This window comes from Dendrobates tinctorius, unplaced genomic scaffold (genome assembly GCF_039654945.1).
Source record: "Dendrobates tinctorius isolate UK_male_01 unplaced genomic scaffold, ASM3965494v1 ptg000030l, whole genome shotgun sequence".
NCBI classification, from domain to species: Eukaryota; Metazoa; Chordata; class Amphibia; order Anura; family Dendrobatidae; genus Dendrobates; species Dendrobates tinctorius.
In genome coordinates this window covers 10,365,385-10,391,487 of record NW_027361698.1, presented here as the reverse complement: position 1 = coordinate 10,391,487, position 26,103 = coordinate 10,365,385, and the positions used below count along the sequence as shown (strand labels likewise).

Sequence of the window (26,103 nt, the reverse complement as noted above, 5' to 3'; positions counted from 1 at the left end):
CAGAGGGCTAATGGATGCATAAAGCATGTGGGAGAATGATGCGGGGAACCTGGTTATGGTAAAACTTTTGGCTCTGCCACACAGGGATAGATTAGGTTAATGTGTTGAGGCGGTAGGCCAGTTTGAATAAATGCGTTTTCAGGACACGCTTAAAATTGTGGGGATTGGGGACTAATCGTATTGACCTGGGAAGTGCATTCCAAAGAATTGGCGCGGCACGTGTAAAGTCTTGGAGACGGGAGTGGGAGGTTCTGACTATTGAGGATGCTAACCTCAGGTCATCAGCAGAACAGAGGGCGCGGGTAGGGTGGTATACTGAAACAAGGGAGGAGATGTAGGGTGGTGCTGAGCCATGGAGGGCTTTGTGGGTGAGGGTAATAAGTTTATACTGAATTCTGGAGTGAATGGGTAGCCAGTGTAATGACTGGCACAAGGTAGAGGCATCGGTGTAACGATTGGTGAGGAATATGATCCTGGCTGCAGCATTCAAGACAGATTGGAGAGGGGAGAGTTTGGTAAGAGGGAGACCGATTAGAAGGGAGTTACAATAGTCGAGACGAGAATGAATAAGAGAAACAGTAAGAGTTTTTGCAGAGTCAAAGGTAAGAAAAGGTCGAATTCTAGAAATGTTTTTGAGGTGCAGATGACAAGAGCGAGCCAGTGATCGAATGTGGGGGGCAAAGGAAAGCTCGGAATCAAGTATGACCCCAAGACAGCGGGCCTGTTGCTGGGGAGTAATAGTGGAACCACACACAGAAATGGCAATGTCGGGTATAGGTACATTAGTAGAGGGAGGAAACACCAGGAGTTCAGTCTTTGACAGGTTCAGTTTCAGATATAGTGAGGACATGATATTAGACACAGCGTTTAGACAATCGCCGGTGTTTTCTAGAAAGGCTGGCGTGATGTCAGGAGAAGAAGCGTATAATTGGGTGTCATCAGCATAGAGATGGTACTGGAAACCAAATCTACTGATTGTAGATAGTATACCCTTGATTGTATACCCTGATTGTAGATAGTATACCCTTGGGCCGAGTGCTATCCAATAAAACATCGGATAGCATTCTGACGTGACATGACATACGCCAGTGTAAGCGAATCTTTACACTGACTGTTGCATAGAAGTAAATGGGAGGTCACATCACAGTCCTTGATCAGCGTTTCCTGTGGCCATAGATCTGGAGTTAAATTTCTATAGCTGGTTTGTTCATTTATTCACTCTAAATACGATATCAGTTGTATTAATCTGGATTTAGTCAGATACCTGAATTTTGCCAGTCCTCAGGGCAGCAAACATGCATTGTGCTGTGTTGAAGGCATGTCTCCAGTTGTGATAGGCTACATTCTTCCGATAGTTTTTCTTTACGCTTAGAATCCATCTGCACAGAGTCTGTAATTAAAGTGAAAGCACTGACTGACAACACTATAGACACACCGAAAGTATGGCGTCTGTCTGTAGATCTCACAGTTGAAAGGAAATAAGGTTGGAAATTTCTATATGTCATAAGTACAGATCATGGAACCTATCACAATTCAGTCCGGGCATTGCAGCCTGTTCACGGACTGTGAAAACATTTCAGCCTTAGGTTTACATTTACATGTTCTGCTGAATTTGGAGGTCCGCACGAAAATAAACCCATGTAAACTAGGACATAGGCTAATATTGGGTCTGTGTGCTATCCGTTACCCACAAGGACATCATATGGAATAAAAATACATTAGTCTGAGTGTATCCTAAGAAGACTGCAGAGAAGCTTGTTGTTGGCCATGAATAAGGCACAACCTACCGAATCATGTAGGGAAGTTCATGGACTTTTGTATATTTTTACATTTTTAAATTTATGTGAGGTTTTTCCCCATAGAAATGCATTATATGTGGAAAATCAGCAGTGTGTAATATCCACAAGACTGTATTAATAAAGTTTTGCCAGAGCCAAAATACGAGGAAGTATTAAAAACAAAACAGATTTATTTAAAACATGACACACGAAAAACAGACAAAACCACAGTCCAAAAATGTAATAAAAACACATTTAAAAAACCCTACTCAAAAATGCAACAAAAAAAGCGCTACTAACCTACCGTAATTTACCTTATAAGCGCAGAAATTCATACAAACATCACCTATACTTATTGTGGTAATGTAGTCTTACAGTCTCTAGTAGGGTTGATAGAATAGCTTCTGATAAGTGCTTATTCGAATAGCCATAGCACTTGCCGAATAGCTGCCTCGTTAACCTGGATAGCTGGAGCGCTCCCGATAATCAGCTGTTCGCGCCGCCACTGCATGTGTCGCGGCTGTGTGACAGTCACAGCAAACAGGCTCTCCATATATGTGTTGTGACTGTCACACAGCCTTGACACCTGCAGCTGCGGTGCCGAACAGCTGACTATTGGGAGCACTCTAGGTATCCAGGTTCCTGACACAGCTAGTCGGTAACTGATATAGCTATTCAGATAACCTCTTATCCGAAGCTATTTGATCAACACAAGTCTCTAGTCATAAACAACCTTGGATGCTAGCACTAGAGATGAGCGAACCTTTCAAGGTTCAGTTCAGACCAGAGAACGTCCTGATGTTCGCCGAAGTTCTACGAACATACCCGAACCCCAATGACTTCAATGGAATGCAAAACCAAATGCATAGACAACACCTTCAAGGAGACCAATTAGGTGCAGACACCAGGAAAAGAGGCATCAATTGCACTATAAATAATTTAAAGAAAAATTGATGTGGGTTCCCCAGTATTTTTGATAACCAACCAGGCAAAACTGACATCTGCGAGCTGCAACCCTCAGCAGTCAGCTTCAGCAAGGCTGGTTATCTTGAACAGAGTGGTCGCCAAGCTGTTTTTTTTAATCATTTAAATAAATAACTTAAAAAAAAACAGCTTGGGGTCCCCCCATTTTTGACAACCAGCCAAGCTAAAGCTGACAGCTGGTGGTTGGTATTCTCAGTCTGGTCGGGGGCCATGGATATTGGCCCCTACAGCCTAAAAATAGCATCCCGCAGTTACCCAGAAATGGCACATCTGTTAGATGTGCCAATTCTGGTGCTTTGCCCACCTATTCTCACTTGTCCTGTGGCGGTGGCAAGTGTGGTTCATATATGTGGGGTTGATGCCACCTTTGTATAATCCGGTGACATCAAGCCCATGGGTTAGTAATAGAGAGGTGTCTATAAGATGCTTACCCATTACTAGCCCTATAGTTATATTGTAAATAAACAAACACACAGTCAGAATAAAGTCCTTTAATTGAAAGAATGATACAGACTCCTTTAAGGAATCTAAATTAAACCATACTCAAGACATCACCCATTCCACTGAAGCCATGGTCTCCTGTAATAAAACAAATTAGAAAACAACCATATCCCTCACCTGTCTGTCATTCTGTCCAATTCCGCAATCCATGTCTGGGGATAAACAGTTTTCAACCTGGACGGTGCCAAGATGCAACCGTTCAGGCTGAGAACCACTGAGGAATGTGCTGCTGCGAGCGCAGCATCAGTGACTAGCGCTGATGTCATTGAGGTGTTCAACAGTCACTGAGGCTGTGCTCCCAGCTGGGCCACTGAACTGCAGTAACCTCAGTGAGCATCGTTACAACTTCTCCCACGCCGTTTGCACTGACGTCAGTGAGTTGAACTGAGTTCACAGTCTGTGAATTTCCAGGACCTTTCTGTCGGCACCACGAGCGTGAGAACTTTCTTGCGCTCGCAGTGACAGTCAGGCCATAGGGCAAGTGGAAAGAGATGGGCAAAGCACCAGAATTGGTGCATCTAATAGATGTGCATTTTCTGGACCGACTGCGGGCTGCAATTTTTAGAGTTGCTTTAAAAGCCTGACAATACCAGCCACCAGCTGTCTACTTTAGCATGGCTAGTTGTCAAAAATGTGGGGGACCACATGCTTTTTTAAAAAAATTATTTCAGTAATTACAAAATATGGCATGGCGAGTCCTCTATTCTTGATAACCAGCAAATTTAAGCATCATATTAGTTCTCAGCAGCAAAAAATTAGTTAAGATTAACTATTCTAGTGTCTAAACCAATTTCGCTGTAGAACAGTGTGTCTTACCTCGTATTTCATTTGGAAGGTCTGGACAAGGTTGAGGTCTGTAAACATTCGACTTGTAGCTAATGTGGTTTCCATGTCAGTAAGCTCAAAATCACTGAAGTAGAAGTCTGTTAATTTAAGTGCTTGTGCAGATGGCACGACTGATCCCTGAGAAAGACAAGAAACATGAATTAGCTGAAGTCACAACACAAATCTCACAGATGAGCACCATGTAAGAGGTCACAGGAAAAGTACCCAGACCCTTTGTTACTTTTCTCAAAAAAATTAGGAATAAGTCATGGTAATTATGAGCATCAGTTATAATGGTGTTTCACACACATCCAATTCAACATTGCCGTTCTAGAGCATGTGTAGACAGGGTTTTTTTTAAGGTAGTCAAAAACTACTCTTTAGTCGTTTAGCAGAAACTGCTTTGGGTAATGCGCCTTCTTTAGGAAGTTTATGGAAGCGTTTTTCATTTCCTGAAATGGTTTTGAAAAGCCTTTGAAGTGTTTTGGAAGAGTTATCTTTTCCTGAAGTATTTTGTGCAGCCTTCAGAGTGGATAGTGCCTAGTTTAAATCTTTTCCACCAAGAGAAGCATTAAGGGAGTGATGTGATTTTTTTTTTCCCCATTAGGTATTTAAAAAAAAAAAAAAAAAACTGCACCAGACAAACATATGAAGAGCAAAGTGTATTTACGATAGCAGTGAATAGGAAATGTCTTTTAGGCATTTATTGAGTGATTTATGTCATGCGTCTTTTAACCCTTTTACCACCTTGGGTTTTTCCGTTTTTGTGTTTTCCTTTTTTGTTCCCCTTCTTCCCAGAGCTAAAATTTTTCTTATTTTTTCATCAATATGGCCATGTGAGGGCTTGTTTTTTGCAGGACGAGTTGTACCTCTGAACAACGCTATTGATTTTACCATACAGTGTACTGGAAAATAGGAAAAATATTCTAAGTGTGGTGAAATTGCAAAAAAAAGTGCAATTCCACAACTGTTCTTTTTTTTTTTTTACCATGTTCACTACAGTAAATGCTAGAACCCATCTGCCATTATGGTTCTCTAGGTCATTACAAATACGTAGATACCAAACATGTTTAGGTTCTTCTGGAGTCCTGCTATGTGTAGCAAAAATGCTCATCTGCTATGATCTTCGGCCACGGGGCAGAGCTCATAGCAGTTCAGCAATGACAACCACAGGGGTCTCCTGCAGACCCTGGGATGTCATGCCAACTCATCTGCAGTGCGCAGTCATGTGACAGGATTGCCGATGGTGGAGCTAATGAATTGGTTTGTGTGAGTTAAATGCAGCTGTCCGAGATTGAAAGTGGAATTTAACATGTTAATAGCCTTGGGTGGTTCATGACTCCACCCGTGGCTGTTAGAGGCACATGAGAGCTGATCAGATCAGCTGTCATGCGCCAGACCCCGCACCAAAGAAGGGGAGGCAACCTATGACATACTTATACGTCATAGGTCGTAAAGGGGTTAAAGTTGACCAGCTCCCAAAGACACCTCAAAAATGTCCATGTCCACATGCGATAAGGCATGTATAGAGTACTTGAATGCTTGAATCTGACTTGTTAAGGAGTATTGATCGACTATATACTAGTTCAGGGTTCCCCAAATTCAGTCATCAAGACCCACCAACAGATCATGTTTTCAGGATTTCCTTAGTATTGCTCAGGTGATAATTGCTTCACCTGTGCAATACAAAGGAAATCCTGAAAACATGATCTGTTGGTGGGCCTTGAAGACTGGAGTTGGGGAACCCTGTACTAGTTGATCAGTGCTAGTTTTTCAAACCCCTTCATATAGGATGACAAAAACTGTATGGAGAATAATGATTGTTAGTTAGTGATGATCGAGCACTAAAACGCTCGAGTGCTCAGTACTCAAATCGAGCAGGTCAGGTGCTCAGATGGGCTCCACGCAAGTAGCAAGTTTAAAATGAAAGTCAATGGGAAACTCAAGCATTTTTCCAGAAGACCCTACCCAGATAGCTGGGAGGGCAGGAAAATTGCTGAAATGGATGGAAACAGAGCTCAAGTGGAATGGGAACAGCATGAGGTAGATGCCTGGACGCATTTCTGTATCCCAGGTTGCCACTGGGAACAATGTTGTCAGAGTATTACTACATTTTTATGGACTGATAATAAAACTAACAAAACCAAAGCTAAAATCGATTTTAAAAGGTAAAAATGTTAGGTCGTTAAGTGGACATTCCCAGTAACTGTGTTGGTCAGAGCACGGGTGATGTTATGGGACACATGCTCCAATGAAACACACTAAAAAAATTTTACCTGCAGATTTTCTGCATCTAATGCAAGTCAATGGAAAAATCGGCACATAAAGCTCAGTGTACTTGCAAGAAACAATGAGATGTTGCAGTCATGAGATTTCAGTTAATTTCATCCTCTTGGCTGGAACTGTAAGACGTTATGCTTTTGATGCAGCAAAAATATGCAGAATCAAAATCTCATAAAAAATTAATTGATGGCATGCAGTCTTAAGCTCACTTATATTACTCTGTGCAATAAAGGCCTCATTCACACGTCAGTATTTTTGCATCTCTGTAAGGCCGGTTTCACACATCCAGATATTTCCGGTACTGGAAAAAACAGTACCGGAGATATCCGTGTCCGTGTGTCCATGTGGCACATCCGTGTGGCACACATGTGGTGTTAGTGCTGTTCCCCTGCATGTGGTGTTGGGGGCGAGCAGGGAAGAATGAATGAAAAAAACCCGACATGGGGTCCCCCTTATATTTTGAATCAACCTGGCAAAAACTAACAGGTACGGTCTGCTGTTTTTAGGCTGGGGGGGGGGCCCATATCCATGACCCCTTACCAGCCTGAGAATAGCAGCCCGCACCTGTATAGTTTTTCCTACATGCTGGGGAACAGTGGCTTACAGTAGCTGCTTCTTCCCCTGCGGCCGTCCGTGCTCACGGAGGACAGTGTACACTGTTCTCCGTTTGCACGTGTTGCGGGCCGTGCGTCCGTGTTAAAATGGACATGTCTCCGTGTTTTGCACACGGACATACGGTCTGTGAAAACACGCTGACATCTGCATAGACCTATTCATTTGAATGGGTCTACGTGTGTCAGTGTCTACGGTACGTGAGAAAACTGTCACTACACGTACCTGACGTATGAAACAGGCCTAAGCCAAAGCCAGGAGTGGAACTTGCAGAGAAAGACTATAATTAAACATTGACACCTGTTCTGTGTTTTGGAGAGACTCCTGATTTTAGCATACAAATACTGATGAAATACTGATATGTGAATGAGACCTAACTCTTTAGCCAAAACAATTCAAAAAATGTTGATGAACTGTCAAAGATCATAACTACATGAATACACATTTCAGGTTTTATTAATACCAAAGATTACAAAAACAACTGCCAAAAAGATTAAAAAACCCACCCCATTTGGTCACATTATGAAGTCCAAAAATAGCAAAATACAGTATAATCTGTTACAATATATAGATCAGTGGATACAAGGAACTAAACAAAAGTTTTGATTGTAAAGCTTGCATTAGAAATACATGATTATATGACACATATAAAGCAAAGAAGTATAATGAACATACCCAAATACTGAACACACAAGTAGCCCAGCGACATTAGATTATAGTTTCCAGATTTTGACATACGAGGAGGTGAAGGACATTACTCATTCATCCAAATTATCCTATCCGTCCAGTTTCCTCACTAACAAGCAGCTGGCTGGATGCAGGAATGCTCGGCTGGACATGGCATGTTCTTATTCTACATGGATTTCTCCAAGATATCACACAGTGAATTCTCCTTCTTTGCTTGTGTATACCAAGAAGTTTGCTCTCTAATTCTAACCCTCACTTTTTTCATATCTTCCTAATCTAAATAATTAAAGAAAGGGAAAGTATTTGGAGTTTGTTTGGAAAAAGATCTATTCTTGGTGCTGTGACAGGGGTTTCAGCTCACTTTCGGCTCAGACAGACAGTACATATTTCCCTTACAGCTGTCACAGACTTGCTAGGAGTTAGCTCTGTAAATCCACAGGCAATTCCTTTTCAGGAACTGTCTAGCAGTAACTACTGTGGGAAGTATGTAATGTGATTTGTCTAATTTTAGATCTATATAATACAGAATTACAGTCAGACACACAGTTAATCTAACACATTACAGGACTTCCGATTTACTAAAAAAAGGCCTTGAATTAGCAGAGGATTTTTAATACACTAGAATCTCAATCCGCTGTGATAATATTTGTACTGTGTATAAAGCGATATATCCACTGTATTTCTACAAATTATTACCCTGCTTTCACATTTAACTTCTGCCACATGTCTATGACACATATCTATAGGGATGAAGAGCCATGAATACATGGATAGGGATGAGGAGCCATGCATACAAGAATAGGGATGAAGAGCCATGCATATCAGGATAGGGATGAGGAGCCATGCAGACCAGGATAGAGATGAGGAGCCATGAATACATGGATAGGGATGAGGAGGCCATGCATACAAGGATAGGGATGAAGAGCCATGCATACCAGGATAGGGATGAGGAGCCATGCATACATGGGTAGGGATAAAGAGGCCATGCATACAAGGATAAGGATGAGGAGGCATGCATACAAGGATAGGGATGAGGAGCCATGCATACTAAGATACGGATGAAGAGCCATGCATAGCAGGATAAGGATGAGGAGGCATGCATACAAGGATAGGGATGAGGAGCCATGCATACTAGGATACAGATAAAGAGCCATGCATAGCAGGATAGGGATGAGGAGGCCATGCATACAAGGATAGGGATGAGGAGCTATGCATTAAAGGATAGGGATGAGGAGCCATGCATACTAGGATACGTATGAAGAGCCATGCATAGCAGGATTAGGATGAGGAGCCATGCATACAAGGAGGGGGGCATGTATACTAGGATAGGGATGAGGGGGCCATGCATACCAGGATAGGGATGATCAGCCATGCATAGCAGGATAGGGATGAGGAGCCATGCGTACTAGGATACGGATGAAGAGCCATGCATACAGGGATAGGGATGAGGGGAACAAGCATACCAGGATGGGGATGAGGAGGCCATGCATACAAGGATAGGGATGAGGGGGCATGTATACCAGGATAGGGATGAGGGGGCCCTGCATACTAGGATACGGATGAAGAGCAATGCATACAAGGATAATGATGATGGGACCATGCATGCCTGGATAGGGATGAGGGGAACAAGCATACCAGGATGGGGATGAGGAGGCCATGCATACAAGGATAGGGTTGAGGGGTGCGTGTATACCAGGATAGGGATGAGGGGGCCATGCATACTAGGATACGGATGAAGAGCCATGCATACAAGGATAAGGATGAGGGGACCTTGCATGCCTGGATAGGGATGAGGAGGCCATGCATACCAGGATGGGGATTAGGAGACCATGCATACCAGGATGGGGATGAAGAACCATGCATACAAGGATAAGGATGAGGGGACCATGCATGCCTGGATAGGGATGAGGGGAACAAGCATACCAGGATGGGGATGAGGAGGCCGGGCATACCAGGATGGGGATCAGGAGGCCAGGCATATCAGAATGGGGATGCATACCCAGCTTATACGTGAGTCAATAAGTTTTCCCAGTTTTTGGTGGTAAAATTAGGTGCCTCGGCTTATACTCAAGTATATACGATAATTATATTTAGAAATATATAAAAAAATAACAATTATCTACATGAAGGTCTAGAAAGGAGAAAATGGTGGGAAAAGATCAATATCCCAAATTGTACACAAATACCAGCTTACACCACATGAACAGTCCTTATAGACAATCTTTCTGATATAGCATCAAAGAGCCCATAACCTAAAGTGAAACTGAAAGCTGCATATGCTGTTTAATATAAGGTACCCTATGTTAATTACCCATGATAAGGATATTGATGTTTTACCACCATTTCCTCCTTTCTAGACCTGCATGTATATACCATAATGGTTACTTTTTTAAAAATATTTCTAAATAAACTGTTATTTTTAATACCTTATTGGTGGTTTGTGGCTACTCCATCAGTTGGTCTTCTTTGTGTTCATATTCTCAGCCTGGACATGTTATATGTGTCTTAGGCCTCTTTCACACATCAGTTTTTCGCCGTCAGGCGCGATCCGGCTATTTTTACTAAAACCGGATCCTGCGAAATGCAATGTCGGATCCGGTTTTCCCCCATTGACTTGCATTAGCGCCGGATCGCGTCGGATGGCCTTGCGGTTCGTCCGGTTTTGACCGGATCCGGCAATGTGTGTCAATCCGGCGTCTGGAAAAAACGGCAAAACTGTAAAGTTTTTTGGCTCCGGCGAAAAAGCCGGACCTACCGGATCCGGCGCTTCCGGCTTTTTCACATAATGATAGTCTATGAGATCCGCAATGCGCCGGATCCGTTTTTTTTGGTCTGAGCATGCTCAGTAGCCCTGCCCACAGCAAACATATATAAAACCATGACAGAGGGACCCTCAGCCACAGCCAACATGCCAGCCAAAAGAGGAGCCAGCCGCAGGAGAAGGCAGGAGACTACTGCACCACCAGCACCACCCCAAATGGAGCCAAGCGACCATGCCGAACAAGTGGAGGGGAGCCCACCAGCACATGACAGACGGTAATTATCACATCCCCCATTCCTCCAAACTAGGGCCATTGAATATCAATATATTCATTGGCCCTTTGTTTCTCTTTATTCACCAGCAGAATTCGCCCTACAGAAGCAGCAGCACCAGCAGCAGCAGCAGCAACAGGAGTGGAGTATGGCCAGCAGCAGGACACCACATCTTCTTCTGGGAGCCCTCCCTCGCATCGTCAGCGTTTAACGGTAAGTTTTTATTTCCAAAATCCATCATCTCTGGAATATATGTCTATTAATTGTCTTTTATGTCAAAACAGGAATCACAAGCTGAAGCGGATCTCCCAGAAGAACGAAGGGGTGGACAGATACCTGGAGTGGGCTCGCAATTGGTAAGTTTCCTGCATCAAATGCAGAAACACAACATCACACTACACACAACAAATAGAAATCAATGTAGCGCAGACATCACACAGCAAACAACACAAATGCCTACATCCAAGCACATAATTTTATTTTTTCTTTTCTAGTCTTCCCAATCTGGGGCTTGGCCAAGAGGTCCTCGCAGTGCCTCCCAGGGTCATCAGCGACAGCGACGCGGCGGTCACCAGCGTGTAAGTATAATATTTTTGCTTCGGTATTTTTTTCCCTTTTTGTTTCATTTCTTAAGTGTGAAGGTAATATTTTTTTCTCTTTTTCTCTAACAGCCTTCACAGCGTGCTCCCGACTCTGACGGTGAGGAGGGGGGGATTGATGTGGACCACCTCATCGATCTGGTCAGAGAAAGGGAGCCGCTATGGAATATGGCCGACTGCCGCCATGCTGATCTTATTATTACCCGACGGCTCTGGGAGGAAATCTATTCGCTCCTTGAGGACCGCTGGGAGGACCTCGATGCTCGGGCCCAGATTCAAGAGCGTAAGTATATACAGTTCAGGTTGCTTGATGTAAACCAGGGTTTCCCGAACTCCAGTCCTCGTGGTCACAATGGGTCATGTTTTCAGGATTTCCTTTTGAGCAACACTATGAAAAACCTCTAAACATGACCCATGGGGACCACGAGGACTGGATTTTGGGAAACACTGATGTTGTATACCAACCACTTTGTGCTTTCTCGTTTCAGGTGAGAGAATTGTGAAGCGGTGGCGGTCTGTGAGGGATCGTTTCAAGAAGGAGTTCAACAAAGAGATGCGGGCCCCAAGTGGATCTGGAGGACGCAGGAGCAAGTACAAGTACACACGAGCCCTGTCATTCCTTCGGGCAACAATGGTCACCAGAAGGTAAATATGAAACATCCCATGTAAAAAAAAAATGTTGACATTGTAATTTTTTTGCAGCCAGGGCCAATGCCATGTCACTATATTAATTGTATTTGTTTCTCTTTATTCCACCGCACGGTGACCAGCACTCGGGAGCCTGCACGGTTGGACCCTTCTGAGGCAATCCCTGAGGAGACCGCCACCGAGGGACACTTCGACCACCCCGGCCCATCGGCACCTTCCCAGCCTTCCCTCACATTCGATCCATCTCTCCCATCCACCAGCGCAGGAGCATTGTGGCCGCCTACATTACATGAATCCACTGGTGAGGAGATCGCTTTCCCTTTACCCCACCCTTCTGCCGCTGCCACCTCTAGTACACCTGCGGGTACAGGGCGGCAGCGGCAGAGGGGTCAGGAAAAGAGCTATGCGCCGGAGTTCTTGCATCTGAATGCACCTTTCCAGAACTGTCTCAAAGTCTTGTCAGAGCAAATCTCCGCAGGCTTTCAGCAGCTCAACTCCGCCAATCTGGAGTTGAAGACACTTCTGCAAACCATGCATTCAGAAGCAAGATCTTCGCCAAACCACACCTTTTTCAGGTCCGTTGTGGTGCGCATGGAGATGCTCTCTCCTAGCCAGCAGATGCATGTAATGCATTCGTGCCACGGTGCTCTACTGCAGGATACCTCTCAACCTCCTCCTCCCACCACAGTAGTTCCTCCACCTGCACCACCTCCAGCCACTGTCCCTCCTCCCCCTCCTATTACATACCAGCCACCTCCCCAGTACCTGCCACCTCCCCAGTACCAGCAGCCTCCCCAGTACCAGCCATCTCCCCACTTCCAGCAACCTGCCCCGTACCAAACACCTTCCCCGTACCAAACTCCTTCACCGTACCACTTCTCAACCACATCTGCTACTCCAGTCCCTGCTCAACCCTCCACTTCACCACCCACCACCTGTTCTGCCTCCCACATGTCCACCCATTCTATTGTTTTTTCCACACCTTCACCTCTAACTGTTCCTTCCCCACCACGATCCCAGTCCTCTCTCCACACTCCCAGTGTCGAAGTGTCCCGCAGCCCCTCCAGCAGTATTTCCACCCCATACTACACAAATTTATAAATGTGTGTCTTAAAATAAAAATGACCAATTTTCTGGTTTGAAAGCTTTATTAAAACAGTTTATTGAAATTTCCAAACAGTTTATGAAAAAAAAAAATGTCAATAAAAGTTAAATTATTGTTTTACAATGGTTGTCTGTCATTTTTTTCTGCGACGAAATATGGTATAACAAAAAGGTAAAATACAGGGTAGAGAAAAGGTAAAAAGGTATACAAAACCTGGTACATAACTGTGGGTAAAAGGTTAAGAAATTTTACCTTTTGGCCACAGTTGTGTACCTGGTTGTGTTTTAGGCAAAGTATTAAAGCTTTTACAAAAAAGTTGTGTATCTTGGGGATTTCCTAACAATGTACACAACTTTTGTGAAAAGGTGAAATACTTAGCCTAAAACACAACCAGGTACACAACTGTGGACAAAAGGTAAAAATTGTTAAAACAACGACAAGATAGACAACTTTTGGTTGGCAAAGGTATACTGTTGGTACAGAAGGTACACAACTTTGGTTAACGGCAGAAATGTATCAAACTCTGTCATCCTGCCAGTCTATTCTTCCTTGAGGTGACATAAAGTATTGTGCAAAATTGTCCCTCATTCGTGAAACCGTCACAGAACTTCTATTGGTAATGTTCTGGTAATCTTGCAAGGTGGTCTCTTCAGAGGTGTCCTCAATGGAAATGGGTTCCTTGCACATAACAAAATTGTGCAGGACCACGCAAGCTTTGATCATCTCGTCCACAGTTTCAGTCTTGAGGTTGATCGCAGTCAATAGGACACGCCATTTGGCTGTCAGAATACCAAAGGCGCATTCCACCATTCTTCTTGCTCTTGTGAGGCGGTAATTAAAAATGCGTTTTGTTCTTGTCAATCCTCTGCTACAGTAGGGTTTCAAAAGGTGTTCTGACAGCTGGAAGGCTTCATCCCCTACACAGACAAAAGGCATAGGTGGGCCAGATGTTTGCGGCAGTGGTCTAATGGGTGGAAACTGGAAGGTGTTTCCATAAAGTCTACGACCCATGGCAGACAGTTTGAAAACTTGAGAGTCATTAGAGCGGCCATAGGCCCCTAAATCAACAGCAATAAATTTGTATTCCGCATCAGCGATGGCTTTACATTGCGGATATGTTTCCCGTCCACAGCGCCCAAGCAATTCGGAAACTGACATCTGTAGAAACTTGTCAGCAATTTCAATCCACCTCTCTGTTGTGGGCTCTGGTAAAAACTCATCAACTAAAGAGTCCCACAGTGCACGGCATGTGTGCTTCACTATTCCAGATATGTTGGAAATCCCAAGTCTGTACTGGAAATGGAGTGACGAAAGGGATTCTCCAGTTGCAAGAAATCTGGGGGGGAATTAAAAAAAAATTAGTTGAAAATCAGAGCATTACATACCAAAACTCAGCTCTAACTTGGAGATACAAACTACCACCAACAACATTCCAGTGAAAGTGTGCTCTGAAGCGAGCAGATCCAATAAATGTGTCTTACCTTAAAGTCAACATCAGACGCTCTGCGGGTGAAACGGAGAAGCGGCAATAGGTGTCCGATCTTCTTATGAGGTGTGCAATGCGCTCCACCAAGTAATCAAAATTCTCCATGTTCATCCGAACATATGCAAAAAATTTCGTCAAAGGTCCATGCACAGTGTAGAATAGACCCCACGCATCATTCTCTTAGCTGTGATGGGGTGGATCCACAAACGGCGTCGACGTCGCTGATGCATGATGTGCTGCTGTCTCTCTCTCTCTCCTTCTCCAGAACAATCACCCTCAAACGATTCCACCAAATTCTTCAAAATATTTCCAATCACAACATCCATCTTCGACAGTCACTTGCTCTTCTCTCCAACCTGCACTTTCTCTAAAACCTGTCAAAGATGGGCTGTAGGAACACGATATATATAGGTTTTTAGTAGCCAATCCCGTTTGGAAGCCTTGGGGGCGTTCTTAAAAACCGGATCCGTCGTAATCCGTCGAAAAACGCGCCTTGTCTATTGAGACTGTATTCATTGCTTCTTATCCTGGTAAGAGTCAAAGCCTATTTGAGGCTGTTGAGTTCGGGTCAGGAGATCTGCGGTCAGCTTTGGACATCATGATCCATACTTGCACCGTAAAGATCAGATGTATAAAGCCGACCTTAGGGCTTCTATGCAAGAACAAGACTGCTACAAATCTATGACATCCTGGATTGAAATTCTAATTGAAAATGCAAATGTGGATCCAGTAGAACCCAAAAGGGCAGCCTTGGAAGAAGCAATGAGAAACCTTGTGAAAAAAACTAAAAAAAATATACATATTGTGTAATTAATAAGAGAAATAAAAGTGTTTTTACCGCTGTTACCTGCAGCTCCATGGTTTCCTCTTCAGCAGCTGACGCATGATACGAAAGAATCTATGATAGAAATGTAAAAGTTAAACCAAAGTTTAATAAGCTTTAAAAAAGTTGGTCTTATAAAGCGGCAATCGCTAATGCTAGGAATAAGTGAGAAGTCCAACTTATAGCTTATAAGCTTCACTTTTGAAGATGGCCAATTACTGAGAAATCCAACTGTACGAAACTTATGTCGAAACTACAAGCCTCCTGATGACCAGAAAAGTCAACAATTTTTACGGTAAAGACTTCTTCACAAAGAAAACTTCTGCTCATATATACAGTGCCTTGCGAAAGTATTCGGCCCCCTGAAACTTTTCAACCTTTTCGCACATATCATGCTTCAAACATAAAGATACCAAATGTAAATTTTTGGTGAAAAATCAACAACAAGTGGGACACAATTGTAAAGTTGAACAAAATTTATTGGCTATTTTAAATTTTTGTGCAAATTCAAAAACTGAAAAGTGGGGCGTGCAATATTATTCGGCCCCTTTAACTTAATACTTTGTTGCGCCACCTTTTGCTGCGATTACAGCTGCAAGTGAGGTTTGATGGAGATCGCTTGTGAACAGCAGTTTTCAGCTCTTTCCACAGATTCTCGATTGGATTCAGGTCTGGACTTTAACTTGGCTATTCTAACACCTGGATACGTTTATTTGTGAACCATTCCATTGTAGATTTTGCTTTATGTTTGGGATCATTGTCTTGTTGGAAGTCAAATCTCCGTCCCAGTCTCAGGTCTTTTGCAGACTCCAACAGGTTTTTTACAAGAATGGTCCTGTATTTGGCTACATCCAACTTCCCATCAATTTTAACCATCTTCCCTGTCCCTGCTGAAAAAAAGCAGCCCCAAGCCATGATGCTGCCACCACCATGTTTGACATTGGGGATGGTGTGTTCAGAGTGATGAGCTGTGTTGCCTTTATGCCAAACATATCGTTTGGCATTGTTACCAAAAAGTTCGATTTTGGTTTAATCTGACCAGAGCACGTTCTTCCACATGTTTGGTGTGTCGCCCAGGTGGCTTGTTGCAAACTTTAAATGACACTTTTTATGGATATCTTTGAGAAATGGCTTTCTTCTTGCCACTCTTCCATAAAGGCCACATTTCTGCAGTGTACGACTGATTGTTGTCCTGTGGACTGACTGTCCCACCTCAGCTGTAGATCTCTGCAGTTCATCAAGAGTGATCATTTGCCTCTTGGCTGCATCTCTGATCAGCCTTCTCCTTGTTTGAGATGAAAGCTTAGAGGGACAGCCGGGTCTTGGTAAATTTGCAGTGGTATGATACTCCTTCCATTTCAATATGATCGCTTGCAGAGTGCTCCTTGGGATGTTTAAAGTTTGGAAATCATTTTGTATTCAAATCCGGCTTTAAACTTCTCCACAACAGTATCACGGACCTGCCTGTTGTGTTCATTGGTCTTCATGATGCTCTCTGTGCACTCTGTGCTCCCTGAGACTGTCACAGAGCAGGTGCATTTATACAGAGACTTGATTACACACAGGTGGTGTCATGATCCCAGTGCGGGTTGGACCCGCACGCTTGGGGTTAATGTCTGGAACCAGTGCTGGTGGACCTGTACTTCTGTGGTTAATGTTATGATCTCAGTGCAGACTCTTACCTGCACACCTGGGGCTTATTATTGTGGCCTCTCCTTGGTTCTGGGAAGGCTTCTTATAGCCTCAGGAAGCTCCATTCCCCGTCAGTTATACTTTCGCCCTTGGCAGAGTGTGTTGACCCCTGAGTGTGTTTGTGCTGTGTTCTGGTTGCCTGATACTTTGGTTTTGACTCGGTCTGTTCTCTGGATACTGCTTGTTGGATTCTGCTTGGTACCTTCTATGTCTGTTTGGTTTTGACCTCTGCTTGGCCCTGACTATCCGTTCTGTCTCATCCCTGGTACTTTATTCCTACCTCTGTGTATGACCCCGGTTTGCCTGACTTTGAGCATTCCTGTAGTTGTGTCCTGCCGATCTCTGGCAGCAGGATGCTAAGCCCCGCTCCTTGCAGTCACATGACCGTAGGTCCTTTACTGCTTGCTAAACTTCAGCGTCCCCAGGTCCTGTTTGTCTGAGCTTCCTGGCCGTACCTGACCCCGGGCCCCCCTACAGTGCGGGTGAGTCCCTGCTCTGCGGAGGCTGCACGCTGGCGCTGACAGGACCCTGACAGGTCGATTATATTTATCATCATTAGTCATTTAGGACAACATTGGATCATTCGGAGATCCACAAGAACTTCTAGAGTGAATTTGCTGCACTGAAAGTCAAGGGGCCGAATAATATTGCACGCCCCACTTTTCAGTTTTTGAATTTCCACAGAAATTTAAAAAAAACAATAAATTTCATTCAACTTCACAATTGTGTCCCACTTGTTGTTGATTCTTCACCAAAAATGTACATTTGGTATCTTTATGTTTGAAGCATGATATGTGGGAAAAGGTTGAAAGTTCCATGGGGCCGAATACTTTCTCAAGGCACTGTATGTATATGTCTCAAGGATACTGTCCCTCTTGGTTCTACAGTCACCTGTTGTCACAATTCGACTGATGAGTGACCTGGGACCAGCGGGCACCTTTCCTGGCTTTAACACTAGGGGGCGCCCCAGCTTGCCCTGTTCCCCGGGATACTCCAGATGGTGAAGATGCCGGGGCCTCCGCCCTTGTCTTATCTCCTAGAACAGCCCTACGTCTGTCCCCTTCCCCCACCTGGGGAAGAGAAGCGCTACTGTGTACCTCAGTACACCATCCCGTCAGACAGGGTAAGGACGGGATCACACATGTGAGAAACTCGGACGAGTCTCGCATCTTAATACCCAGCACTGCCGCCGGCATTCGGGAGTGGAGCATGCGGCTGCATGTATTTTTATGCAGCTGAACGCTTTGATTCAAGTGCCTGTGACAGTGTCAGGTATTGACGTGCGAGACTCGTCAGAGTTTCTTGCTCCATCTGACCCCGGCCTAATTCTGACATTGACTTGGTAATCGAGCCCAGATTTGATAGGGAAAAGGAGTGGCTAACACAGCACAGCTGAATGTAGGAGTTTTCTAATATGGCCAATTAACCCCTGTTCTGCTGAAAGTACACAGGAACGGCCACTACACAGTGTACGGTGCTGTGCTATTCCATCTCCGTACATTGATTCCATTTGGGATCTAATTGTGACTGATTGGTGGGTATGTCACTCTGATGTTGAGACCACGTTCACACAGTCAGTATTTGGTCAGTCTTTTACCTCAGTATCTGTAAGACAAATCCAGGAGTGGGTGATAAATACAGAAGTGGTGACGTGTTTCTTTTATACTTTTCCTCTGACGGTTCCACTTCTGGTTTTGGCTTACACATACTGATGTAAAATACCGGCCAAATACTGAACATGTGAACGTGGCCTGATGACTTATGGAAGCAATAACTCCTTTAAATAACATTTTCTAGCTACAGTGACACAATCGGCCTTAAAGTTACAACATTAAATGGTCAATTGTAAATTAAAACTGTGGAGATTAAAACCTAACACTATGAAAAACTAGTTAGTAATTCAAAATAAGAAAAAAATATAATGAGAAACAAGTCCAAATCTAAAACAAATAAAGCAAGCCCATACATATAAAATAGAGGAGGAATAGATGGAAACTGGAAATCACTTTATATTTTTTCTGGAAGGGAACTTTTTTGGGTCCTGTAGTGTACAAACAATCAATATGATATGAAAAATGGAGCCGTCAGTGACTTAACTTGAAGCTTGTGGGTTCCAATACAACTATCACAGATCATTAATATTAAATGTCTTTTTATATGGTGCAAAGGGAGCTTTTGGATCATCCTAGGCTATAAAGGGTGGGGATTGCAACCTATGCACCTACTATGGTCAAGGGCATCTGACCAGGTGGGTAAAAAAAAGCAACGCATCTTGCCACAGAACATTTTGTACTGCACTGCATTGCAGAGAGGCGCTACTATCCAGCCAATCTGGGCATACACTTCAACTTTAGTAGTACAGGGGATTTACCAGTTAAATGTCCATGCTGATTGGCTGGATCTTCCGTAGATTAAGGAGCTATATGATATTTATAACGTATCCCTAGGATAGGTAATCAATATCATATTGGTAAAGTTCCATTACCTGGGATACTCACCCATCAAACACTAGCAGGTGCAACAGCCCTCAGAAGTACACAATGTGTAGAGCTGGAAGACCACAGCAGTTTTGCTCCTATTAGAGGGAATGGGAGCAATCATAAAGGGAGGTGCCTCTGTATATCACTGGGATATGAAATCTAAAGCTTTGCGTAAGCTTAAAATATTACAATTTGCATATTTTTCTTTAAAACAGTATTGTGCCATTTATTATTCCTGCCGGGGTTCCTTACAGGGATCATAATTATGAAATGCTGCCCCTACAAGTGTAATCTCAGGCATGAGAGTCAGTAGTTTCTGTAGCAAACAACAGATGGCTATCTGGAATATTTATTACAGCCAACATTCTATTGAGCAGAGCAAGAGAAGTGTAAATCCTTGTGGAGGGTGTTTGAAAGCTCAGAGTTTGACAATAATTATTTAATGCTTGAACAAGATGTTAGAACCGCAGTGGTCTGCCAAGAAACAATCCTTTTATTGTGGACTCACCTCTAATGTCACCATCTGTTTGGCCATGGCTCTCTCCACAACTTCATACATCTGGGTGTTCTGGATCCCCAAGCCACAGAAAATTGCAAATGCTTCCAGAAATTGCTCATCGTTTTTGTTGAAGGTCTTGATTTTGCCAGAATTTTCGTCCACCTTGTTTACAAGTTGGCAAACTCCTATGATAAATATATCACTGAGAATATTAATAAATTCAAGAATGCTGCTTTGAAATAAAGAAAAAATAAATAAAACCATGGTTGTCAGTAAAGCAGAACAGATATGAATGAATATGTATTAGTTAATTAATCTGGCACTGGTATTTGTCGTGTGACATTTTCCAACTATAAAGAAACGAGCAAGAAAACTATTCAGTTGTGATCAACTCAATTGGAATCATCTACTGATGGAGAGCATGTGATGGTGTGTATTCAATATATCTTTGTCGGGATGTGTTCACATTTAGTTTTTACGCTCTGTCCACACTTAGTTCCTTATTCATCAAGACTGGCGTTTTTCTTGTGGCAGAGTCATACACTCCTGATTCATGAAGAGGTGCAGGCCTCTTCTTGAATCTGTAGGGTCTGACGAGTGGCATGCTTGTAATTCCATGCGCCTCACCAGAAATCTTACTCTAATCAGGTAGTGGAGTGAGATTTCTGGCATCTGGTCATGAATTAGGCGATGTGTGGTGTCACGTAGCCACTGCACCCCAGTCTCACCCCGGCTCCTCCTGGTTTGGCAGAGCCAGGGCCACCATCAGGGCATTACTGCCCTGACTGGCATATGGGGCCCGGTGGACAGAGGGGGCCGTCTCATCTGCTCACCGGGCCCCTACTGGCACACTAAACCAGGCCCTTAGCGGCGCTGCGGCAGCTGAACGCTATTGACATGCGGGCCCATTGGCCCGCACATCAATAGTTAACAGCCGCCAGCCAATCGGAGGCTGGCAGCTGACGTCAGCCGCAGCGCGCCCGTCGTCTGACGTCACGTTCAGTCGCCGGCGAGTGCGTGCTTCAGCAGCGTGGAGGGAGCGCGAGCGTCGCCGCTGGAGCGCGGCCAGGTGAGGAAGAACTTTTTTTTTTATTGAGGGGGCCTGGGGCAGAATGCTGGACATGATGGGGCAGATTGCTGGACATTATGGGGGCAGAATGCAGGATATAATGGGGACAGATTGCAGACATAATGGGGGCAGAATGCTGGACATGATGGGGCAGATTGCTGGACATGATGGGGCAGAATGCTGGACATAATGGGGGCAGAATGCAGAATGCTGGACATGATGGGGCAGAATGCTGGGCATGATGGGGCAGATTGCTGGACATGATGGGGCAGAATGCTGGACATGATGGGGGCAGAATGCTGGACATGATGGGGGCAGAATGCTGGACATGATGGGGGCAGAATGCTGGACATGATGGGGCAGATTGCTGGACATGATGGGGCAGATTGCTGGACATGATGGCAGAATGCTGGACATGATGGGGCAGAATGCTGGACATGATGGGGGCAGAATGCAGACATGGGGGCACAATGCAAGACATGATAGGGGCAGAATGCTGGACATGATGGGGCAGAATTCTGGACATGATAGGGCAGATTGCTGGACATGATGGGGGCAGAATGCTGGACATGATGGGGGCAGAATGCTGGACATGATGGGGGCAGAATGCTGGACATGATGGGGCAGAATGCAGACATGGGGGCAGAATGCAAGACATGATGGGGCAGAATGTGACAGTGAGACATAGGAGGGGGCAGAATGGACACGGGGCAGAATGTGACAGTGAGAAACAGGAGGTGGCAGAATGTGAGGCACTGGGGCAGAATGTGGCAGTAAGACACAGGAGGGGGTTGAATTTGGCAGTAAGACACAGGAAGGGTGCAGGATCATGAGGCAGGATGGATACGATGGAGACAGATGGGGAGATCATATGGGGCACAATGGATACTCATGAGGGCGGGATGGGAGAACATATGGCTGAAGCCAGGAATGAGACACACGGGAGCCAGGATGGGGAATATTATTACCATAGGGGCTAATTAAGGGATATTATTACTGCAGTGATGTCTTTATTTTATTTTTTGAGTATACCGTTTTAAATGAGGAGATGGTCCTGTTACTGTGTAGAGAGACACTATGTCGTCTTTTTTTCTTCATGTGATGTAATGTAGAAGTTGGGAAAAAATAAGTAATGTGTTCTGCAAGCGGAGCTCTAGATAACTGTGTTATTTCCTGCAGAGACGAGTCCTGGCTGGAAGACATGATGGCGGTCTGTGCTGGATGAAAGATGAAAAGCAAAGATGGAGGACTTCACCTAGATACATCACTGGTGAGTTAGTGTGTTACCTATACACTGACACAATATACTGTATACTATATACAGAGGTCCTGTGTGTAATGTCACCAGTGATCACTGTATTATCTGTACATTATATACAGAGCTCCTGTGTATAATGTCATTGATCACTGTATTACCTGTACACAGACACTGCATACTAAGTACAGATCTCCTGTGTATAATGGCACTTACAGTGATGGTATTGTGTTTTTTTATTACTGATCAGCATTGTAGTATTCAGTCACTATGTGGTGGTAATATGTGGTCTGGACATGGTGTTGTAGTATTTGTCCCTTGTATGTGCTATTATTTGGTCACTTTGTGGTGGTAATATGTGGTCTGGTCATGGTGCGGTGGTATTTGTTCCTTGTATGTGATATTATTCGGTCACTATGGTAGCAATATGTGGTCTGGTCATGGTGTGGTGGTATTTGTTCCTTGTATGTGGTATTATAGGTCGCTATGTGGTGGTAATATGTGGTCTGGACATGGTGCGATGCTATTTGTCCCTTGTATGTGATATTATTGGTCATTTTAAAAATTGAAAAATAAATAAAAATATACTGTACCTAAATTGTATTGCATATTTTAGCAAATATTTAATAGGTTACAGTAGAGTAGGGCTTGGCCAAAAGAGTCTACAGTGTTATGATGGCGGCTTAAAAAATCTTTTGTCCAAAGTAAAAGCTGCCGGCTATATGTGTGATCTGGTGATGGGAACTGTTAATGTGTGATTGGTGAGAAGTGGAGTTTTTCCAAGAGAGCGGTGGGACTGCGGACAGTTTGATGAGTGGAGGCGGGGGTGGGGTGTAGCCTGGGTGGAGTCTAAAGGGGGCCCCAAAAATTTTGCCAGTGTGGGGTCCCGAAATTCCTAGTGGCAACCCTGGGCAGAGCTAGTAAAAAATGTCTTGAAAATGCCAAAAGGCACAAAGTTTTGCTGCAACTAAAAGCTGCCCCAAAAGTGTTTAACTTGTCAATAGGTTTTACACCACTTTTTGGGAGTAAAAGCTTTGATGAATTGGGGACCTAGTTTTTATGCTACATTTAGCGTGTGTGTCAGAAAACTCCCAACATACTCATTGAACTCCATCACAGGCTAGAAAAGTGTAATTCTAGCTTATGCTGGGAAAGTATGTATAACTTTTTGTTTTATTGCATATGAAAGTGTAGTCTGCTGTGCTTTGCTACACAGAGGGACACAGTAAAAAACAAATATCACATGGAACATGTTTTGACATGCTTTATATGTCATTTTTTGTTTCTGTTAGAGGTGAAAGTCAGAAGTATTCCATGAAGAATGCCACCTGTCAAAAAATATAATTAACACACCCTTAGCCAATGTATTGCTAGTCAAGACCAGGATCTATCGGTTCATCACACCAGGATGCACCTAATTTATTCCATTGTACACTGGGCTAAGGCTAGGTTCAGATTTGCATTCAGGAGGGCTGCGGATGGCAGCCTACTTCCTCCTTTCTTCCTCCGTGAAGCTCCGCCTACTTCTGTATGCATCCTGCGATTCCCTGCATACCCTTATCATTGGGTGCGCAGGGACATGCGTTGTATGCAGATGCATCCGCATGCAGCGATTTGATGTGTGCGGAAACTGCACGGAATCGCAACATTTTGCATTTCCGTGCGGTTGCCGCACACGTCAAATTGCCGCATGCGGACGCATCCACATACAACGCATGTCCCTGCGTACCCAATGTTAAAGATAGGTACGCAGGGAGACACTGGACACCTGCGGAAGTAGGCGGAGCTTCAGGAAGGAATAAAGGAGGAAGTAGGCTGCCATCCGCAGCCCTCCTGAACGCAAATCTGAAACCAGCCTAAGATAATCTAACAAAAGAATATGTTCTATATCACAAGCCACAAATCACTGTCTCTTGTAAACCACTGACCTTCCAAGAGAATGTACAAGTGTATAATATGCAACTATCTGGGATGAATAAGGAGTATTTGGGTTTTCTCTTATTAGGCCTCATTCTGAAATCTGTTTTTTTTTTCCCATTGAAGAAAAAACGGACTGATTATACTCAAGTTTCTTTCTAAACTGCAACATATCTAATTTTAGCAGAATGCCAATATGCCTTTAATGGTCAAAAACAAGCTAACATCCCTTTTACCATACCACCTACATGCAGTGTTGCTCTCGCCTGCCAAGGACCCACAGTAACATTGACTTTGGGGGACCACTGTTCAGTTCCATGCTAATATTACATTGCCCTCATTCACAATTTAGCTATGATTCTAATCAAATTGAGCTGGATCGATTGTTGTACTAATGAGGAGATGCTAGTCGGATGACTGCAGAACAACGTGTTTCGACGCCTCAGGTCTTAATCATGTTCCAGTATGCTGTACCTGCTGGAATTTTAATATGCATTGGCACAATAAAATGGATTTTTAATTTTCCATTTCTCGCGCTGGAATTTCTCTTTTTTCTTTTTCACTGTTGATTGACTGCCTGGTCAAGTCCGTGCGCAAGGATTTGGATTCTGCCGGCAGGGCAGTACGGTGAGCTGGATTGTTTTCTCTTTTCTTTTCACCAATGAGGAGATGCTGGCTTGCTCCGTACTTAGCAAATCAAGTGTATTGTGCCAACTAATACTCAAATAGTGGAATGTGGGACAGATTCCTGCAGAGAGGCCCAACGGTGGATTAACCTGTTCCCCTGCAGGCTGGTCCGAGTCTACCTACCTGCCATCAGATAGATATTAGTTTTAGTTTAATATTGAACTAAAGACGTCTGAACCCACTCATTTTAGTGGGATGGACCGGTGTCATGTTTTCATATCGAACAAAATTATTTCTCTAAAATATTTCAATGTAAACAACATTGATACGAAAGAGGTACCTATAACTTTGTTCTTTTTTCCATTCTTGATTGGTGTACAAAGCAGACTTTGAATTTGCTTGATGTTCTCTTCATTTTCATTCTGTCAAGATTAAATGGTCAAACTATAGGATACCAATCATCCAGAATCACACAAAATATCCTTGTGTTATTATTAATATTGTAATGTTTTTTATTCTATTACTGTTTCCTCCCTTGGCAAAGTAGGGAATCTAGAAGACTGCAGTTGCACAGTATTTCCAATAAAAGAGAAGAAATCTTCACTTTTGTTTTCACCAATACAAACTGATGATATGTGTGTGAGTGTATGTTTTTATTGCAACATTTTGGAGATTACACACACTCACTACGATAAATGAAACCTACATCAGCTCCTGGGTAAGGTGTCTAAGGGTTGTAAACATTTATTCAGCTAGCATAACTGACTTAAAGGAAATCTGTCACCCCATTTTCGGCCTATAAGCTGCAGCAACCGCCATCAGGGGCTTATCTACAGCATTCTGTAATGCTGTAGATAAGCCCCCGATATAACCTGAAAGAGAAGAAAAACAAGTTAGATTATACTCACTGGGGGGGCGGGGGCGGTGGGTGTCGCGGTCCGGTCCGGCACCTTCCATCTTCTAGGGATGACGTCCTCCTCCTTACTTCTGCCGTGGCTCCTGCTCAGGCGTACTTTATCTGCCCTGTTGAGGGCAGAGTAAAGTGCTGCAGTGCGCAGGCATCGGGAAAGGTCAGAGAGGTCCGGCGCCTGTGCACTGCAGTACTTTACTCTGCCCTCAATAGGGCAGATAAAGTACAACTGCGCAGGAGCCGCGGCAGAAGTAAGAAGGAGGACGTCATCATATGAAGATGGGAAGCAC

The 26,103-nt window shown here is 43.9% G+C and overlaps 1 protein-coding gene across 5 annotated transcripts in view; it reads right to left on the bottom strand.

The window, feature by feature from the left end:
* PDE5A (phosphodiesterase 5A) overlaps window positions 1-26,103 on the bottom strand; it is a 461,491-nt gene that overhangs the window by 72,988 nt on the left and 362,400 nt on the right. For 3 of the 5 annotated variants that reach the window (XM_073571847.1, XM_073571845.1, XM_073571849.1), the window contains 5 exons: window positions 25,244-25,325; window positions 20,045-20,220; window positions 15,380-15,439; window positions 4,080-4,226; window positions 1,265-1,390 (listed from right to left, as the gene is read on the bottom strand). In XM_073571847.1, coding sequence (XP_073427948.1) covers window positions 1,265-1,390; window positions 4,080-4,226; window positions 15,380-15,439; window positions 20,045-20,220; window positions 25,244-25,325 — 591 coding nt within the window. The remainder of the gene's footprint in view (window positions 1-1,264; window positions 1,391-4,079; window positions 4,227-15,379; window positions 15,440-20,044; window positions 20,221-25,243; window positions 25,326-26,103) is intronic. The other 2 variants (XM_073571848.1, XM_073571846.1) reach the window with 1 other exon arrangement.